We start from the raw sequence: 18,395 nt of genomic DNA on the forward strand, positions 1-18,395 counted from the left end.
CCAATAAACCATTCTGGCCCATCTGAGAACTCTGACAGGAAAAACATGGTTTGACCCACTGATATTCCAATGATACCTCTGGTTTGATATAAATGCCTTAAATTCTTCTGCAGCTATCAAAAGAATAAAGTCACCTCTCAGCTGCCCTGGTCACCCCATGTCCATTCCCAACCCAATCATCCCCATCCCCCTTTAAACACATACAAGGGACAAAATAAAGGTCAGCTTTGCCTTAGCTAAAAAGCAAACTGCTGATAGTCCTGGGAGAGAAATAAAAGTAAAATGTAGCAGGCAGTCCTGTGTTTCTAAAACTCCGCATTCTTTACTGAAGAACGATAAAAAAGAATTTGAACAATTTCCCAGAAGTGAGCAATAACCAGGACAGATGAAACTGGTTTAAGTCCACCCACTCCATCACTGACGTCTGCCAGTAAGAGCCCTGGGACGGTGGTAGATCCCCACAACACAGAAGGCTGGAACTGAACCCTCAGATCCCTTGATCGATCACCCGTCCTCCAGGGAACAGCGACAACGCTGGTTCGGTCCAAAAAGAGAAAATGGGCCCAAAGCTCAAATCTGTAGGACAATGGCCGAATAGCAGTCTCCGTAGTTTAAAGCTAAGGAACCTACTAGAAGGCAGCATCTCCCCGCGCGTCTCTGTCGACAGGCCGATTGCCCCACCACACCGCCGGGCCCCTCGCCTGTATCTGGTCAATTTCCTCTTTTCATTCTCCGCTCACTCCTCCCCCACCAAATAGGTTCTGATTTATTTCTTCAGTCCGCAGAGCTTCTCCATCTCCAGTCCTCAGGGGCATTCCAAAATCTTGCCAAGGGGCTCTGCACTGTGAAGTTTCTCCCTTTCGCAGCCTTTCAACCCCCCTTCTCCCTCTCGCTGTGCGAAGCGGCTAACTCCCCCGGACAGGCCCACCCTCCCCGAAGGCGGGGGCGGCGGCGGCCCCCACCCCGCTCTCACCCCCTGAGGGTCCTTGACGAAGTAGCTTCCGCTGGAGCCTTGGTAGATGCGCTCGGGGAAGATGCAGCGTTCGATGGCCAGCTCGGCCTGCCGCACTACCGCCTCGAACTCGGGGTCCTCCGGGAACTCGTTCCGCTCGCGGTGGGCCTGCGCGGCGTGGGCCGCCGCCGCCGCCTGGGCGGCCAGGGCTTGGGCCTGCGCCGCCACGGTTTGGGTCTGGCCTTGGGCCGCCGCGCCCCGAGCCCGGTCCAGCAGCGGCTGCCGCTCGCGGTCGTGGCCTGGCGAGCCCGGCGGAGAGGGTGCCGGGCCGGCAGCCGCCGCCACTCGGACCGCGCCCCCCGGCACCTGCGGAAAGTGAGCGCCCGAGCCGGACGGGAAGGTGTAGTCCGGGGGTTGGGCCCGCTCGGGGGACACCAGTGGGCTCGTTTCGTCCATCCCTCAGGCCGCCGGCTCCGAGTCCCGGTGCGCTCCACACAGCTGAGCTCCCGGCCGGGACCAATCCGCGAAACCCCCAACCCACGCCTGGCCAACCAGGTCGCGGCGCCTCGTTGGCCCCGCCCTCACCTAGCCTGTTTACTTGGCGACGAGTAGGCACGACCCCTCGCGCGCGAACGGTAGCCAATCAGAACTAGCGTCTACGTAATCGCGCCCTCCGCATTTTTCGCCCGTCACCGTCTGTGGAGATTGCGCATGCTCCAGGAGCCAAACCCGGGTCAGACACGCCCCCTGTTTTTACCAGCCCAGCCCCTCCCCTAGCTTCAATTGCTGACCTGTCTTTAGGAGCTTTCAGTAGACTTCTTAATCAGTCATTTGTTGAGTGTGTACTATGAACCAACCTGCTATGAAAGTAGAGAAATCTAATCTTTGTATCTGCATTCATTCAATCATGCATTCATTAAACACTTATCAAGCACTTACTATGTCCTAAATTCTAGAGAGACAAAACTGAAGCAAAGAAACAAAAATCCCTAATCTGGGGGCTTGGGTGGCTCAGTGGGTTAAAGCCTCTGCCTTCTGCTCAGGTCATGAGGAATCGAGCCCAGCATAGGGCTCTCTGCTCGGCAGGGAGCCTGCTTCCTCCTCTCTCTCTCTGCCTGCCTCTCTACCTACTAGTGATCTCTGTCAAATAAATAAACAAAATCTTTTAAAAAATCCCTAATCTACCTAAATAAAAAGGTTTTTAAAAACCACAGGCCTAATGCAATTTACACAGTGTCCGGCCCGAATGCTCTATGCTTCTTTGTCCATTGAAGAAAGATATGATCTTATTAGATTAGAAAGTTCCCTGAGCTGAGTACGTGACTGTTTTATTCACCACTGTAAAACCTTGCTGTCCAGACACGACAGGGACTCTGTATATTTTTATTAGCGGAAAAGAGAAGAAAAAACTGTCCTTGCCCTCACGGGGAAGACATACAGCTCTCTGAGGCAGCAAGAGTAAAGGCGCCAACACTGAAAACTGAAAACTCATAATAGAAGATCAGTGATTTGGGGGTAGGCTAGAAAGTCAGCAAAGGCCTTAAAGAGGTCATTGTATGAGATAGGTTTTAAAGAAAGAATGTAATTAGATAAGGGGAGAGGGAGAAAAGAGGGAATCAAAGTCATTTGAGTTTGAAGGCCACCTGTGCTAAGTGTTTTACTATCCCTTCCTCAATTAAATAAGAATGATGATAATGTATATAAAACACTGGGCATAGTGCTTAGTACCTAAAAAGTGCACTAAAAATGATCATCCCTCCCTCAAATAAGAATCAAGATAGTAAAACACTTAGCACAGTGATTAGTATACTCAACAAATGGTACCACATTTTTATCATTGATGTTGTTTTTGTTTTTGTGCTTAGAATCACCAGCAGACTAGAGACATGGGTTTTCACAGGAGATAATCAGCCATATTGTAACCAATATTTCATAGTCATTCTTCCTTGAATCAAATTATTGTCACAGTACTAGAAATACTAGAAGTACTGAACTGCATTGAATTGCACTGAAAAAACTATTGTTTAATTGTAAGTGTGAGAATGCCTTAAACTTTTTTTGGCATGTAAACCATTTTAGGCAAAGGTTCATACAGTTTTCCATACAGTTTCCTCTTTTAGTTAGAAGACATGTATTTTCCTTTCCATCCAGACACCAAATAATTCAGTAATACTTGCCTCTTGCACCCCAGGGGTCACATCCACAAAGATGATCTCTTGGTATTATTCATCTCATTTAGCCCATAAGCTTCAAATTATTGTCAAGGAAAGCTGCAAGATTTAGAGTTCTCCCTTGAGAACTCTAAGGGAAATTCTCAAAATCTATTTTTGATTCTACCACTTAGAACTTGTTCTACTGGACCAAAAAAAAAAAAAGGTCAATATATTAATATATTCTCTATTACCTATGAAGAGCTAGCACTCACCAAATGCGAGATATTGTTTCTTGTAAATTACATGAATATAACTGAATTACACATAAACGGCATTACAGATCTTATGATTTTGGAAAATGAGTAAAGTGACTTGCATGTGGTCATGCAGCTAGGCAGACTAGCTCAATGCTTTTAACACTATATTGTCTCTTGTTAAATATCTCTATGAGATGTGTTTCATATGTGTTGTGGGAAGCAAAGGCAAAAGAAGAATTAAATTTCCCTGCTACTTAAAGCCCACTCACAAGTACTTAAAACAGGCAGAGTGACATTTCTCTAGGAACTCAGCTGTCCTGACATTAATACTTTGCTAAGGGAAAATGCTTAGCTTAACATTATCCCAACGATCCCCACACCCCATCCTGTAAGTCTACTTCAACATATAAAAATTTCTTTGGAAACTTCCTTTATCTCTACCCCCAAGATATCTGTTGGCCGTCAACCCAATCCTATGACCCACCAATACACATTGAAGGGTCTCATGACTAAGGTTTTATTAGAAAGTAATAAATGACCTTTTCCTAACAAGAGCTAGTCCCCTCAAGGTCTTGGAAACCTTATTTCCAAAATTCCTTAGAGATTTACACTATGTCTAACCCCCTCACAACTTGAAAGTATATAACCAGTCACTCTTCATTACCCTAGTACAGCTCTTTCTGCCCACAGGTCCTGTCCCTGTGCTCTGCCCCTATGCTTTAATAAAACCACCTTTTTACACTGAAGATGTCTCAAAAATTCTTTCTAGGCCATTGGCTCTGAACCCCAACATCTTTCCTACATCATTATGTACTCCCTTTCTTTCCATATTCTCTGATGCCACATTACTTTTGAGACTCTCAAGACGTCTTTTCTACATTATTTTTTTTTAAGATTTTATTTGTTTATTTGACAGACAAAGACCACAAGTAGGCAGAGAGGCAGGCAGAGAGAGAGGAGGAAGCAGGCTCCCCACGGAGCAGAGAGCCGGATGCGGGGCTTGATCCCAGGATCCTGGTATCATGACCGGAGGCAAAGGCAGAGGCTTTAACCCACTGAGCCACCCAGGCACCCCTCTTTTCTACATTATTAAAATAGCTTGAGTTTGCTCTTCTACTTCCAATCTCTCTGGTTATCTCTGAACATCACTACCAGATTAATTTTCTTTTCCTTTTTTTTTTTTTTTTTTAAGATTTTACTTATTTGACAGACAGAGATCACAAGTAGGCAGAGAGATAGGCAGAGAGAGGAGGAAGCAGGCTCCTTGCTGAGCAGAGAGCCTGATGCGGGGCTTGATCCCAGGACCCTGAGATCATGACCTGAGCAGAACCCACTGAGCCCCCCAGGCACCCCCCAGATTAATTATCTTAGAACACTGATTTCCTGGTGTCACTGCTCTGATTAAGAAACTACATTTTTATTGCAGTAAAATAATGTATTTTTTATCATTTTAACCATTCACAAGTATACAGTTAAGTAACATTAAATACATTCACAATGTTGCATAACCATCACCACTGCCTATACCCAAAACTTTTTCATCAACCCAACAAAACTCTGTATCCATTAAACAATAACTCCCTCTTTCTCTAGCTCCTGGTAACTTCTACTTTCTGTGTTTATGAATTTGCCCATTCAAAACACTGTATTTTGCAAACCATATTTTCCCCAAATTTTTCAGGTTTCTCCATAACTTAACCACACAATCTACCTAACCTTATTTCATCAAATTCCCTAATATACATTCTCTAATCTAATAAGGTCTACTTATTAGGTTAGGTTAGATTTCCTTTTTAATCTAATAGGATTTTCTTGACATGCCATTCTCTCAAAGACTGTGTTTTTATTTATAGTAGCTACCACACAGTTTAGCATGCTTAACCATTGAGTGTTAGAGCTGGTGGAATCTTATAGGTCTGCTAGTCCAACTCATTTTACAGACTGGAGAGCTTAATAACTGGCTTGAGTCACACACACACTTGGTGGCAGACATGGAATTTGAACAAAGAATCCTAGTCCTGTCAAACAATGTGAAACTGGTATTTATGGAGCATAATGTCACAGATACAGTATTGAGAATTTTACACTATATTCTCATATAAGTGCTAGGGAGTCTTTATTATTATTATTATTATTTTCATTTTCTATCTCACAGATGAAGAAACACCCAAATTGGAGCAGTTTGTTTACTGTCTTCATGCACTTGCCTTCTTTTAATAATTAAATATAGTCTTGATGTTTTTCCCTGTGCATGAATCTTTTCTTCTCCACATCTAGGCTGTAAGACCCATGAGGGCAGCGATCCTCTTTTCTAGCTGCATTCACATTGATAAGTAAATAAATGGATAAAAGGATCGGCATACGTAATATTTGGAGAATTCGCTCCAATCTCGATAATACATTTTAAACACAAAGATCTGAGTAATGACAACACAACTCCTTACAACGAGTGAATGCATAAGTGTCCTGGTATCACGGTGCTGGCACAGGGCTGACACTCATTAAACCTCAGCTGCCTGGTCCAGCATGTTACAATTCACAAAGGTGAAACTCAAAATCCAGGTTTGGGTTCTGCGCTTAAACTCCAGCGAAGAGTCATTTACAGCTCTGAAGGTCCGCGTAGGACCCGAAGCGCTCGAGTTGGTGGTCCGTTTTTTTTTTACCCACGTTTGGTTTTGTTTTGCTTTTGTCCACATTTCGGTTAGAATGTCTCTGAGCAGACCAGACCTGAGATCTCCCTCAAGTGGCCGAGGTAGGACCACGGGTTCAGCCCCACCCCTCTTTCGGCTGTTTGACCCGAGCTCTTGAGACACTCCGCCCCGCACAAAGATGGCGCAGGGTCCGCGCTGAGCCAATGGAGAGTGGCGTTGCTCCTGGTTGCCTAGGTAACAGCCAATGGACAGCCGGAATTGCGCCCAGTGCGGCCGCCCGGGATGGCGGCGTCAAGTGGGGCAGGCGCTGGTGGAGGTGGTGGAGAGGCTGGTGGCAGGGGCGAGCCCGGCGGAGCCGCCGTCCCGGCCGCTGGAGCCCAGCGTCTGGGCGTGATTGTCATCCCGAAAGGCGGAGCTCAGGTTGGCCCGTAACGCAGGAGGGAGGGGGCCACGAGCTTGTGGTCGGTGAGAAAGGAGGAGTCCATCCCGAGATGACCGGCTGGGGATCGGGATTCCATCCAGAAGGCGCTGACTAGAGGGCGGGGCCGGTGGGATACCGAACCCGTGAGACCAGAGAACCTCTGGTCTCTACCCGTGGGGCCGAGTCCAGGGAGAGCCCACGGTACCTGGCTTGGAGAGTGGGTTGGGGCGGGGGGATGCTGCGTCCGGAGGGGATGGTGGACCAGTGTGAGCAGAGACCTGGTCCCAGCGGTAGAGCAGAGCTCGGGTGGAGGGAAGGATCAGTGCTGGGATCCAAGAACGGGGTGGGAGATCGACTAGGAAATGTTCTTAGTTGGGTCTAGGGCTTTGTTTGGCCTGGGCCGGCCTGTCACACTCTGCTGGAGAGACGTCCCACACAACAAGGCTTGTGGATGGTGGCATGCCGGCTAGGTAGCATCTGCAAACTGCTTAGGTATCCGCAGGAGTAACTCGGATTTATTAGAATCCGCTCCATGCATTTCCTTTTTCATGAAATAGGATAGTATCATGGCAGTCCTCATCGTCCCCAAGCCTTTTATTATTATTTTTTTTAATCTTCTTTCTGGTATCAGGATTTTCTTCCCACTTCCTTCAATCTAACTGTCCCACAGTCTTCCTAAATAAGACCTTTGTCTAGTAGCAAAACATTTTTTTTCTTTTTGAGTTCAAGGAAGACTTATAGTAAAAAGACTTGTAAATTTATAAGAAAAACAGTTATTTCAAACTCATTTAAGCACTTTAAAAGGAATGTGTGACTTTTTGTTCTAGGTTTCTTACAAGCCAGAATTTTTGTTCACCAGAGTCTTCCTTTCTTCTCTTTAGTATTCTAAAAGCCAAAGACTGCTTTCTTTATAATTAAGAGAACTTTGGCAAGGTATTCATACTCTGGGGAGGCTTTGGAGGAACAATGTAAAGGTATATGTGGGGAAAGCAGGCTGCCTCAAAGCAATACTTTTTAAGTGAAAAATCTGTTCCTCTTTTTTATTTTTTTTTTAAGATTTTATTTATGTATTTGACAGACAGAGATCACAAGTAGGCAGAGAGGCAGACAGAGAGATTGGAGGAAGCAGGCTCCCTGCCAAGCAGAGAGCCCAATGCGGAGCTCAATTCCAGGACCCAGGATCATGACCCCCGCCGAAGGCAGAGGCTTTAACCCACTGAGCCACCCAGGTGCCCCAAATCTGTTCCTCCTCGTGGTAGCTTTGTGTGTGTGTGTGTGTGTGTGTGTCATTTTTAATCCTCCGAAATTGAATGCAAGATAGTGTGAATGCATAATATTTTTTTTAGCAAGTTTGATTCCTAAACTCTAAAAAAAGACAAATGGAATGGAAACAAAAGTTAACATTCCTGTCTCCAAGTTCTATCTGGAAATATCTGAATCAGGAGAAAATAAAGATAGCAGGGGTTTCATCTTTTGTGCAGAGCAACAGTGTATTTGTTTCACGGACAAAAGTCAATTTCTTTTAAGTAAATGTTTGGATTGATCCTTTGCAACCCATTTATGAAAAGAGCAGAAAGGGTGGGTATCTGTTTAGAAGCCTGAATCTTCTTGGTTTGAGACTACATTTCATATGTATAGCTGAAGCCTAAACTCCGAGCCCACCTGTTGTTGTTTTAAGATTTTATTTATTTATTTATTTATTTGACAGAGATCACAGAGAGGCAGGCAGAGAAAGAGCTCTGGGGAAGCAGGCTCCCTGCTGAGCAGAGAGCCCAATGTGGGGCCCGACCCCAGGACCCTGGGATCAAAACCTGAGCCAGAGGTTTTAACCCAGGCACCCCAACCTGTTCTCTAAGAAGATTTTTTTGGGTCACTGATACAAACACTGATTTGGATCCTTATTAAAGTGTTGGGTTTTCAGTCATTTTCATCAGTACTGGCTATTCTGTATTAAACTAGATTTGTTTCAATGACCATGATTTCTTTTTGGGTCAGTGACTGTACAGCTGACGATAACTTAGCCTGGCTAATTTTAGAAGTCATAGATGAACATCACGGTCCCTGGCGGTGACAGTATCAATTATTTGGACATAGGTAGAAGTTTCTAGTCAAATGGGTTCAACCATGGCCTGAGACCCATAGTGTCCATGTGTGTCCTTTAGTTAGCACTTCCAGTTGTGCTCTTGGGAATGGACATCATGTTGACCAGCAACTATTGAAGGGAATTTGCTCTGTCTCCCTAGATAAAGAAAGGAATGGAAATTTACTTTTGGAAAAACAAATGAGAGAGGAGGTCGCAGGGTTAGGTGGAGAGATGATGATCCAGTTACTACAGCTGTGTAACATTATACCCCAACCATAGCTGCTTAAAACCACCGTATGATGCTCACAGATTCTGTAAGGAGTTCGTAGATGGCATCGTGGGGATGACCTCGCTTTGCTCCATGATACCTCAGATGGGATGCCAACTCAGTGGCTGGGAGCTAGAATCATCTGAAGGCTCCTTGGCTTACAGCTGGTCCCTGGGCTAGGCTGATTCAAAGATGAGCATTGCCAACCGGAGCACCAACACATGTGGCTTTTTGTGGCTCATCTTCCTCGCAGCACAGTGGCCCCAGGGTAGTCAGACCTCCGTGGGCAAGCAGACCAGTGAGCAAGAGGGAAGATGCGTCACCTTTTCTGATCTGACCTCGGAACACACCATCTCTTCCATCGTGTCCTATTGGTTGAAGCAATCGCAAGCCTACCCTGATTCGAAGAAGAGTTAGACTCTACCTTTTGATGGGGCAGTGGCAAGGTCAAATTATAGAACGCGTAATACAGGAGATACGACCACAAATGTCTTTGGAAGTTACAATCTGCCACGTTTGGTAATTAGAGGATGATCTTTTCCATTTCATTGGCCTCTTTAAAAACTTTAGAATATTCTCCTTCAGAGCCACAGCATACCAGAAGAGGGGCTAGGTTTACAATTTGAGGGGCTGACTAGTACCGTGTCCAAAGCTAGTCTTCAAACTGGAGAAACACTGTTCCCTTCCTTTCAGCGACCTTCTCCTGGTCCCTGTGAAACAAGCAGGATGCCATTATGTGGAAGTTTCATGTGGCCTTGAGAAAAAGTAAACAAATGTTGGAGTCTGCTCCCCCAAGCCCCTGGACAGTCAGACCGACTCCTCACACGCCACCACAGTAACTCCTTCCAGACCTCTGAGTGAGGACAAGTTTACAGCTGCCAGACATCAAAAGGAATAGCCCTTGTCTTACCATCTCCCTGCATAAATCATGATTTTGTGTTTATGTTTCGGAATGGTTGTTTAGTGATAAGATTTATTATAAGATACGGCCTTTTAAGATTCTGTCTTGTTTTGAAGGAATGAAATATTTCAGATTTGTTCCATAAGCTGACTCTTAGTACGCTGACTTCATTAGTTTTGGGAAGCGCTGAAGACGGCCTGTAGTTATCAAAGCCTGCCTGGACTGGAAAGAGTTTTCCTCTGCAGTTTCGATGGAAAACTGCTTCTCTTCCTCTCATTAATGTTGTATTTGCAGTGGAGTCGTGCTGACCTCTACCCCAGGCACACTGATGCTGGGCTGACAACAAGAGGGTTGAGCCTGAAATTGGATGCCGACCTTGTGGAACATTGGTGGAACAGAGATGGCACACCAGGTATAAGCGTCACCAGTCAAAGAAATAGCCCCAGAGCGTTCAAGGAGCTTTAAGACAAGAAGAAAATGATCCCTACCTCGGGGCATCTAATGCTGTGTCAGAGAGCCTGGGCATGGAGCTCCCGAGTAGCAATAGAGAGAAAATCCCTGGTGGAGCTGTGGGAGGGGCTCGCAGACACCACTGGAAGAGCTTCCCAAGCTGGCCTCATTATGGGGGTAGAAACAAATGTTGCTTCCCGTTTGGGCGAGAGCCAGAGATTCTCAGAAGTCATCTGTTCTCATAGCTAGAAGGAAATGAGAGCTGTGAGACAGGGCCAGGGCCCAGAAGATGTGACTGAGCCCTTCTCTGTTGAGGCCCAACTGTTTGCACGTCAGAATGTTTCTGGGCTTACGGCATCTGTATCCAAAAACATCATGGCGTAGGTCAAAATTAAAATATCCCATAGTGTGGCGATAAAACAGGCAAGTGGCAATTGTAGTTTACTTTCTCTCAGCTTAGAATTTACCTCAGGCAAAATTGCTGGTTTTTCTTTTCCAAATGTTATTTGAATTATATTGGTAGCATTTTTATACGGAGACTTTGGGGAAATTTTTATTATAGTAAGTGAATGTGTGAGTTGAGACGTCTGTTTTTGAAGGAGGAAAAGAATAACATTTAGTGGACAGGGCCTAGTGGTGGTGTAGGTACTTTCATGTACCTTATTTAATTTTTTTAAAAGATTTTATTTATCTGACAGAGAGAGAGAACAAGTAGGGGGAGCAGCAGAGGGAAAGGGAGAGGGAGAAGCAGGCTCCCTGCTGAGCAGAGAGCCTGAAATGGGGCTTGATCCCAGGACCCTGAAATCATGACCCGAGCCAAGGCAGATATTTAACCAGCTGAGCCATCCAGGCGCCCCAGTGTATCTTATTTAATTCAATCCATAACAATTCTCTGAAGTAGGTATACTTTCTCCACTTGACAGGGGAGGAGACCAAGGTTTAGAGGCATGTAAGTAACCTTCTCGAGGTTACAGAGTACACAGGGATGTGGCCGCAGTGCTGGTGCTCCTGGGCCCACACACCACTTTATTACACTGGGAGACATGTGGGATATGAAGACAGGATGGCATTTAGGAGCATGGGCCCCAGAGGCTGACCCCTAAGTTTCTGCTTCTAACTTGTGCATGTTAGCTGGGAGACCTTGGTGAATTTACTTACCCTCTCTGCCCCTCAGTTCCCTAATCTGTAAAATGGAAATGATAGTACTACCCACCTCATAAAGCTGTGAGCTGAAATTAGATTATGGCTTTTTAAAAAGGATTGTATTTGTTTATTTGACAGAGAGAGACACAGCAAGAGAGGGAACACAAGCAGGGAGAGTGGGGGAGGGAGAAGCAGGCCTTCCGAGAAGCAGGGAGCCTGACGCGGGGCTCAATCCCAGTACCCTGGGATCATGACCTGAGCTAAAGGCAGATCTTAACCCACTGAGCCACCCAGGCACCCACCTCTAGGTTCCTTATTAAGAGGGGACCTTTCAATAGAGTGATTTATAGATCAGAGAACATTCACGCCTAATGTATCTGTTTGTAGGAGTAGTAGTCCTCATGCTTTCAAGTGTGTAGCAATCTAATGATGTGCTTGTTAAAACTACAGGTTCCCAGGCTCTAACTTACAGAATCTGATTCAGTAGATCTGGGGGTGGGTCTAGGACTCTGCATTGTTACTGTCACTTGTAAAACTGTTGTATTGTTTAGATCTGGAAAAGATGAAGAGGTGAGTAAACAGACCTAGGGAATTTAAAAAGAACTAGGGATCACACTTTTTAAGATGTGTCAAATACTTCTGTTTGTATTTAATGCTAGTCAGGTATCTTAATCCCCTTCTTATAGGATATCTTTGAATGCAAGCATTCTTTTAGTGCATATGTGAACCCATACCTGGCAGTCTCCAAATGTTGCTGGGTTGTTTATTTTTCTCTAATATCTCTGTAATAGCCATTTCTTCCTTCTGCTCCCATTATACTGTTATCCCCCTAGTTCAGGCCTTATGATCACGTACCTGGGTATATTGGTTAGCTTTTGCTGGGTAATAATAACACACCATCCCAAAACATAGTGGTTTCAAACGACCACCATATATTTAGTCCATCATTCTGTGACTCAGTAAATTGGGCCTGGGTTCAGGAGCAGCTCTGTTGGTCATGTCCAAGCTCATCCAGGCATCTGTTGGCAGCTGGGACAGTAGCTCCACATGACCCCTCATCACCAGCCAACTAGCTCGGGCTCATCCACATGGGGGCGGGACAGTTCCAAGTGCGGTCGACGAGCACTTCCCAGACCTCTGCTGTATCCCTTTTGCTAACGTTCCATTAGTCCAAGCTGAGTCCCATAACCCACCCAGACCCAGTGGGCGAAGGAATAAAGTGCCCGTGAATGGACACATGGTGCTGCCATGTCACATCCCAAGGGCGCAAGCACAGGAGAGTCATTGGTGCTCATTTGCACAGTCTCCTGAAGGATTACATCTCCTGTCTTGCAGGCTTGTCTGGCTGTGGGCTCTTGATGCTCCAAAGCCTTCCGTTTCCCGCTGCCATGTTCATTTTCTGTAAGCACTGCTTTCGAATTATGTGCCTGTTCATAAACCCCCCAGGGCCTCCGTCTTTTCCCCTCCCCATTAACTGGAAACTCTCCTGCCCAGCTTTCTGAGGTCTCCTTAGAGTAGCCTGACCAGAAAAGCAGAGCGAGCAAGACAAGAGAGAAAGAACTAGCAGCAGTCAGGGGAGGCTGGGACACTAGTCCAGCCCAGCCACAGCCTAGCTTTTCACTTCTCTCTCTCCACCTATGAAACAACAGAGTTTAGGTTTAAATCTGAAAGGCCCTCAGATTTCAGATTTCGGCTGAGTACCTAGACAAACTTATTTCCTCTTACTCTGTAAATAAACCTTCCACTGCAGTTAAGACCCAGCTTATTATTTTCCCACTAAACATCCGGGTTATGTGGCTCTTTGTGCTTTCATTCCCCAGGTTTTCTCCATGGGTGACTGCCCTTTGCATGCCTGCTTGCTTGCTTGCTTTTTAAATATTTTTTAAAAAGATTTTATTTATTTGACAGACAGAGATCACAAATAGGCAGAGAGGCAGGCAGAGACAGAGCATGGGGGCCGGGGGGAGGGAAGCGGGGGCGGAAGCAGGCTCCCTGCTGAACACAGAGCCCGATGTGGGGCTCAATCCCAGGACCCTGGGATCCTGACCTGAGCCAAAGGCAGAGGTTTTAACCCACTGAGACACCCAGGTGCCCCAAGGCTGATAACTTTTAAAACCAGCAGGAAAATAAGACTGCTTGAGCAGAGGTGGTGATGATGGGATTGGGAGTGGGGGGTTGGAAAGGTGGATGTGTTTTTTAAATGTATCCAAGATAACATATACTTAGCTGGTTAGTTGATAGAATATATCTGTAAAGTTGCTTTGCAGACCTTTCCTCCAGCCATCCCGTGACTCTGGTTCTCGCCTCTGTTTCCTGCAGTGTTTATCCTTTTCTTCCGTAAGCTGTCACCATGACCCTGACAAAAGGTTCCTTCACCTACTCCAGTGGCGAGGAATATCGTGGCGAGTGGAAGGAAGGTGAGAGGACCCCGGGGAATCAAGTGATGAACACTTCCTTTGGCTGAGAAGCCAACTGGATGAGTCTTCATAGTCTAATTCCAGGATTTAATCTGAATAGTGCCTTTCCTTTCTTTGATTTTAGGACTAAATAAAGGCATTAGAAAATGCCATTGTTTGCCCAATCTCCAGCAATGAGTTAAACCTTTCCACGTCAGAATATAAAGTGTTTTAACCTCTTTTTATTCTTTAGTGGTATTATTTGGGAATTGTTTTTATTCATTTTTTTTTTAAAGATTTTATTTATTTATGTGACAGACAGAGATCACAAGTAGGCAGAGAGGCAGGCAGAGAGAGAGGGGGAAGAGGCTCTCTGCTGAGCAGAGAGCCTGATACTGGGCTCGATCCCAGGACCCTGGGATCATGACCTGAGCAAAAGGCAGAGGCTTTAACCCACTGAGCCACCCAGGCGCCCCAGGGAATTCTTTTTATAAATACTTATATACCAGGCAGAGTAAAATGAATTATTTTGAGTGCCTATAAAGTAGAAAATGCAGAATTCATTGCAATGACTTGGCTCCAGTGAATTTTAAAAGTTCAGGAAGATCTGGAAATTAGGACAGAGAGATACTCAAGAGTAAGTGATAGTCACTGCCTTGAATTTCCTGTGACAGCTCACTGCATTCGGAAGCATCTAGTCACAGGATTGGTGAAATTCTTCAGAGCCTGAGAAACATAGTCTGACCACTTCAAAGCCTCGTGGGGCCAGTCCTAGCAAGCCACGAGCTGCCCCGAGAAGCCTTGACTTCCTACAGTGGTGCCAGTGAAGAGAAGTTCTGGTGGTTTCGACATGCACCCCATTCTTCTCACGTTAGATCCCTACAGCTCATGAATTTTTGAGCCCTGAGAGGAGCAAGTGGGCAGATGGGATGTGCCCTTGCTCGGTACATCTCCCACCTTTCTCCTACCTCCCCAACACCTGCCGTCCCCTGAAATCTGGCCGTTTAGAGGCACCATTCTGCCAGGCGGTCTCTGTCCCAGCTGCCGGAAGGACATGATTGCTCCTCCAGCATCTTGCTGTGTTCTGGTCAGTTCAGTGGGTAAGCACAGCCCTCCTGATGTAACAAAACCCAAATCAGTATTGCCAGTCAGCCTGTGAGGTGTGCCCCCTAGCTTCACGGTGCCCTGTGGCACTGTCTCCTCTCCGAGAGGCAGCACAAGTCAGTGGTGAGGGCTCTCCAGCCAGGATGTCTGCGGCATTTGCTTTCTTGCTCTGCCACTCAGCAGCTCTCTGGTCTCGAGCAAGTGATAGCCTCTCCTAGCCTTGCTTTCTGCATCTGTGAAATGGGAATAATAAAAGTACTGTGCTCTCTGTGTCTGTGAATGGGAATAATAATAGTACCTCTTAACATCGCGAGAATGAGATAGGTTGATAAATTCAAAGTGCTCAGAAGAGTGTCTGACACATAGTCAAGGCACTATGGTAGTTAGTTTTATTTTCCAGCGCTCTCACTCATACCGAGAGAGACCTGCTCCACATCTGATGTTCGTGACAAGATGGGAAGGTCCCAGGAGCCGGATTTTCCTGGTGTCTGACTCTGGGTAGCAGTTCTCTGCCCTGCTAACATCACTGCCTGTCTTCATTCCCTTGTGGGTCGGGTGACGAGCGACAAGGGATGTTAGGCAGCGAGGGGGTCCCTGAAGCTGCCTTATCCCAACTGACAACTGTCTCTGTCTTTGCTCAGGCCGCAGACATGGTTTTGGTCAACTGATGTTTGCAGATGGTGGCACCTACCTGGGTCATTTTGAGAACGGGCTCTTTAATGGCTTCGGGGTACTGACCTTCTCCGATGGCTCAAGGTAAGTCCTGGTCATTCCTTTATGAGCTTTCCTAGTGGTAAATAGCTGCTCAGATCTGAGCTTGGCCCAGGCCCTCTGAAAACAGGCAAGAAGTAAGCAGTTCTTTTATGAGTTACTTTATAAATAGATCTAAAATTTGAAATGGCGAGGAGCCAAGTGACCTTCCACCCGACTGCCATTCTCTTGCGTTATCTCCTTGAGATTAGAGCCGCATATCACACATGCCCTCTGGCCCTCCTCTGGGAGTGGGGCGGTGGGGGCAGGGATTCTGAGGCAAGCAGAATCCGCTCAGCTCCTTGGCATTAATAGGTAACACCCACTGGTAGCTGCTTCACACAGTTAACCTGACAACTCACTACCTCCATCTCCTGTTCCTGCAGGTATGAGGGGGAGTTCGCCCAGGGCAAGTTTAACGGCGTCGGAGTCTTCATCCGACATGACAACATGACATTTGAAGGGGAATTTAAAAATGGCAGAGTAGACGGTTTTGGTAAGTTCCAGCCCCGCAGGATGGGAGCCCAGGGGTGGGAGCATGCCAGGGGTGGAGGTACACCTGGTTAGCTTGGATGTTTCCAGGACGTCTGCCCATCCATAGGATCAGGCCCGATGCCCGCCTGTGGAACTTGCTGGTTCAGGGTTCGGGAGTGAGGGCGGCAGGTTTTCCTTCTCCACTGCTCCATGATACCGAGCTGCTCTCTGAGTCACGCTCGCCCTGATCAGTCCCACATTTGCTCTGTTCCCCTCAAAGGCCTGCTGACCTTCCCTGACGGTTCTCACGGAATACCCCGCAACGAAGGTCTGTTTGAGAACAACAAGCTGCTGCGGCGGGAGAAGTGCTCCGCGGTCGTGCAGCGGGCCCAGAGCGCCTCAAAGTCAGCCAGAAATCTCGCTGCCTGACGGGCGTCGTGCACCCGCGCCTGGGCTCGGGCCACAGCGCAGGCCCCCATGATGCACTCAAGGTGAATACGTGAACCGGATGTGAGAGGAGATGAGAATGCCCATGGAGCGGAGGCCTGGAGACGAGCCCCCTCACCTGCCAGGTGGGGATTCCATGACAAAAGTCATGAGGACTCTGGCCCCCCCGGCCCGCAGCAGGGTCACCAGTTCTGTCTCTGCCTCTCTCCCTGATTGGTATTCTCTGTCCCTAATGCCTCAGGTCGCCCAGCACAGACCTGCTTCTACTTGATTTCTTGCCCATGGAGGCAGAATTTCTTCATTCTGCCTGTACTGGGGGCAGTTGATCCTCGCCCCAGATTAGGGTGAGTGCTTTGTGCTACCCTGGAGAAACAGGGAGAAACATGGGGGTGACTTAGACAGCTCCTCAGTCCTATGGAAGTCAAAGAGTGTTTCTGTGTGTCGCCCCTTCTTTGGCTGCTGGTTGGCTTCATAACTCTGGGCCTACCACTTTGTCTCCCCAGGCTGGTATCTGTGTCTGCTTGTCCCCCTGTGAAGGGTTCGGTAAAGATACGATTTCCCTCTCCCTTGATTGTACAGGCTGTCTTCCTTACCTGAGTTCCAGCAGCTAATTTGTGCCCCATTGTGCCTCTCTCCTTCCTTAGACACGGGACAGGATCCCTCTGGGGGACAGTCAAGAAACTGATACGAGAAGTCATCTCATAACGTGTATTTGTTACTTACCCCGGGGCAGAGGACAGACCTCTCTGGGCCACTTCAGGCCCTACCATGGAGTAACTGAATCCTTAGGGATGGCTTGGGCTGACACAGCCCCTTCCCAGTGGACCCATAGGTCAGACCCACCTCAACCCCTTGGAGCTTGGGGAGAATTGATTGGATGGGTTCTAGGACTGCAGTGAACCAAAAGAGAATTTGGCTCCTTGCATTTGGTTCATGGTTAACTCTTCCATCACAAGCTTGGTTGTCAGCCCTGGGGGTCAGATCTGGATGGATGGGACCCCTGCGTAGTTTATGACGGACACCTCCAGTTACCCAGAGCCCAGACATGCCCACTCCACTCCCAGCCCCTTACCCTAATAGCAGATTGTGGTGGAAATTATAGCCCTGTGCCTCTATTTATTCTCCGAGTTGTACTGTAGAAACAAGTGTTTATGAGGAATAAACAATCAGCAGAACTGCCTATACTTAGTTTCTCGACTCTGGCTCTGCCTCCTCATGAATCAGCCCATTTGCCGTTTCTAAAAGTTCATCACAGATGGGGTCTTGGGACCGACACTGCAGACTCTACTGCACAGTACTTAATTCTCCATACCTCCGAGAGGTATGAGAGGTATGAGAAGGGAATGACCTGCTTTTTTTTCTTTTTTAAATCAGATGGGTTCAGGTTGCCCAAACTAGAAAGTGGCAGAGCTGGGTGGGATTTGTATCCCGGTTTTTCTGATTCCAAATCACTTTCCACTGTACTTCTCTTGCCCTGAGCATCATGAGATGGGGGCACTCATATCTGCTGGATTACCTTGGGCAAGTCAGTTCCTGCCTGGATTTCCCCTCTTCCTGCAGCAATACCTCCCCAACTGAGCTAATGTGCAGTGTTCACCTACTGTGCTAACCCCTTTACATGCGTGATCTTGTGGATCCCTGGGAGAAAGGAACTGTTATAATCCCCAAGTTACAGATCAGATCAGGCACTTAAGTCGTTGCCCAAGGTCCCACCAACCCTAAGGGGCAGGTCTAAGAACTTAAACCCAGGCCTGTTTAATGTAAGCCCAGAGGCTGAGTGCTTTACCAGTACACCAGCCAGCCTCCCGAGCCCTCAATTTTTGCCCCATCCCTAGGCTGCATTCTCCCCTGAGCCCAGATCTTCTGGATGTTGCCTGTGAGAAGAGCACAGGTGCTAAGCCCCAAGCTTCATTACCATCCTGATGGCCAATATCAGTTGAAGATC

The 18,395-nt window shown here is 47.1% G+C and overlaps 2 protein-coding genes across 5 annotated transcripts in view; one reads left to right on the forward strand and one right to left on the reverse strand.

The window, feature by feature from the left end:
- The window catches only part of PI4K2A (phosphatidylinositol 4-kinase type 2 alpha), a 31,045-nt gene extending 29,506 nt beyond the window's left edge, over positions 1-1,539 (reverse strand). The window contains exon 1 of the mRNA XM_004749541.3: positions 974-1,539. Within this exon, the coding sequence (XP_004749598.1) occupies positions 974-1,408 (435 nt within the window). The 5' untranslated portion in view covers positions 1,409-1,539. The remainder of the gene's footprint in view (positions 1-973) is intronic.
- Positions 1,540-6,298: 4,759 nt separating this feature from the next.
- MORN4 (MORN repeat containing 4) lies at positions 6,299-17,630 on the forward strand. Of its 4 annotated transcripts, XM_045068959.1 has the most exons (6): positions 6,303-6,433; positions 9,981-10,098; positions 13,599-13,696; positions 15,421-15,535; positions 15,916-16,025; positions 16,284-17,630. In XM_045068959.1, the coding sequence occupies exons 3-6, from the start codon at positions 13,630-13,632 to the stop codon at positions 16,430-16,432; spliced, it is 441 nt and encodes a 146-aa protein (XP_044924894.1). In that variant the 5' UTR covers positions 6,303-6,433; positions 9,981-10,098; positions 13,599-13,629; the 3' UTR covers positions 16,433-17,630. The 4 variants fall into 4 exon arrangements, with proteins under 4 accessions (XP_004749600.1, XP_044924894.1, XP_004749603.1 ...); XM_004749543.3 differs by lacking the exon at positions 9,981-10,098 and having other exon boundaries at positions 6,299-6,433; XM_004749546.3 differs by lacking the exons at positions 6,303-6,433; positions 9,981-10,098 and adding an exon at positions 6,452-6,635.
- Positions 17,631-18,395: the final 765 nt, after the last annotated feature.

Source organism: Mustela putorius, unplaced genomic scaffold (assembly GCF_011764305.1).
Source record: "Mustela putorius furo isolate JIRA1106 unplaced genomic scaffold, ASM1176430v1.1 tig00003909_pilon_pilon_pilon, whole genome shotgun sequence".
Lineage (NCBI taxonomy): Eukaryota > Metazoa > Chordata > Mammalia > Carnivora > Mustelidae > Mustela > Mustela putorius.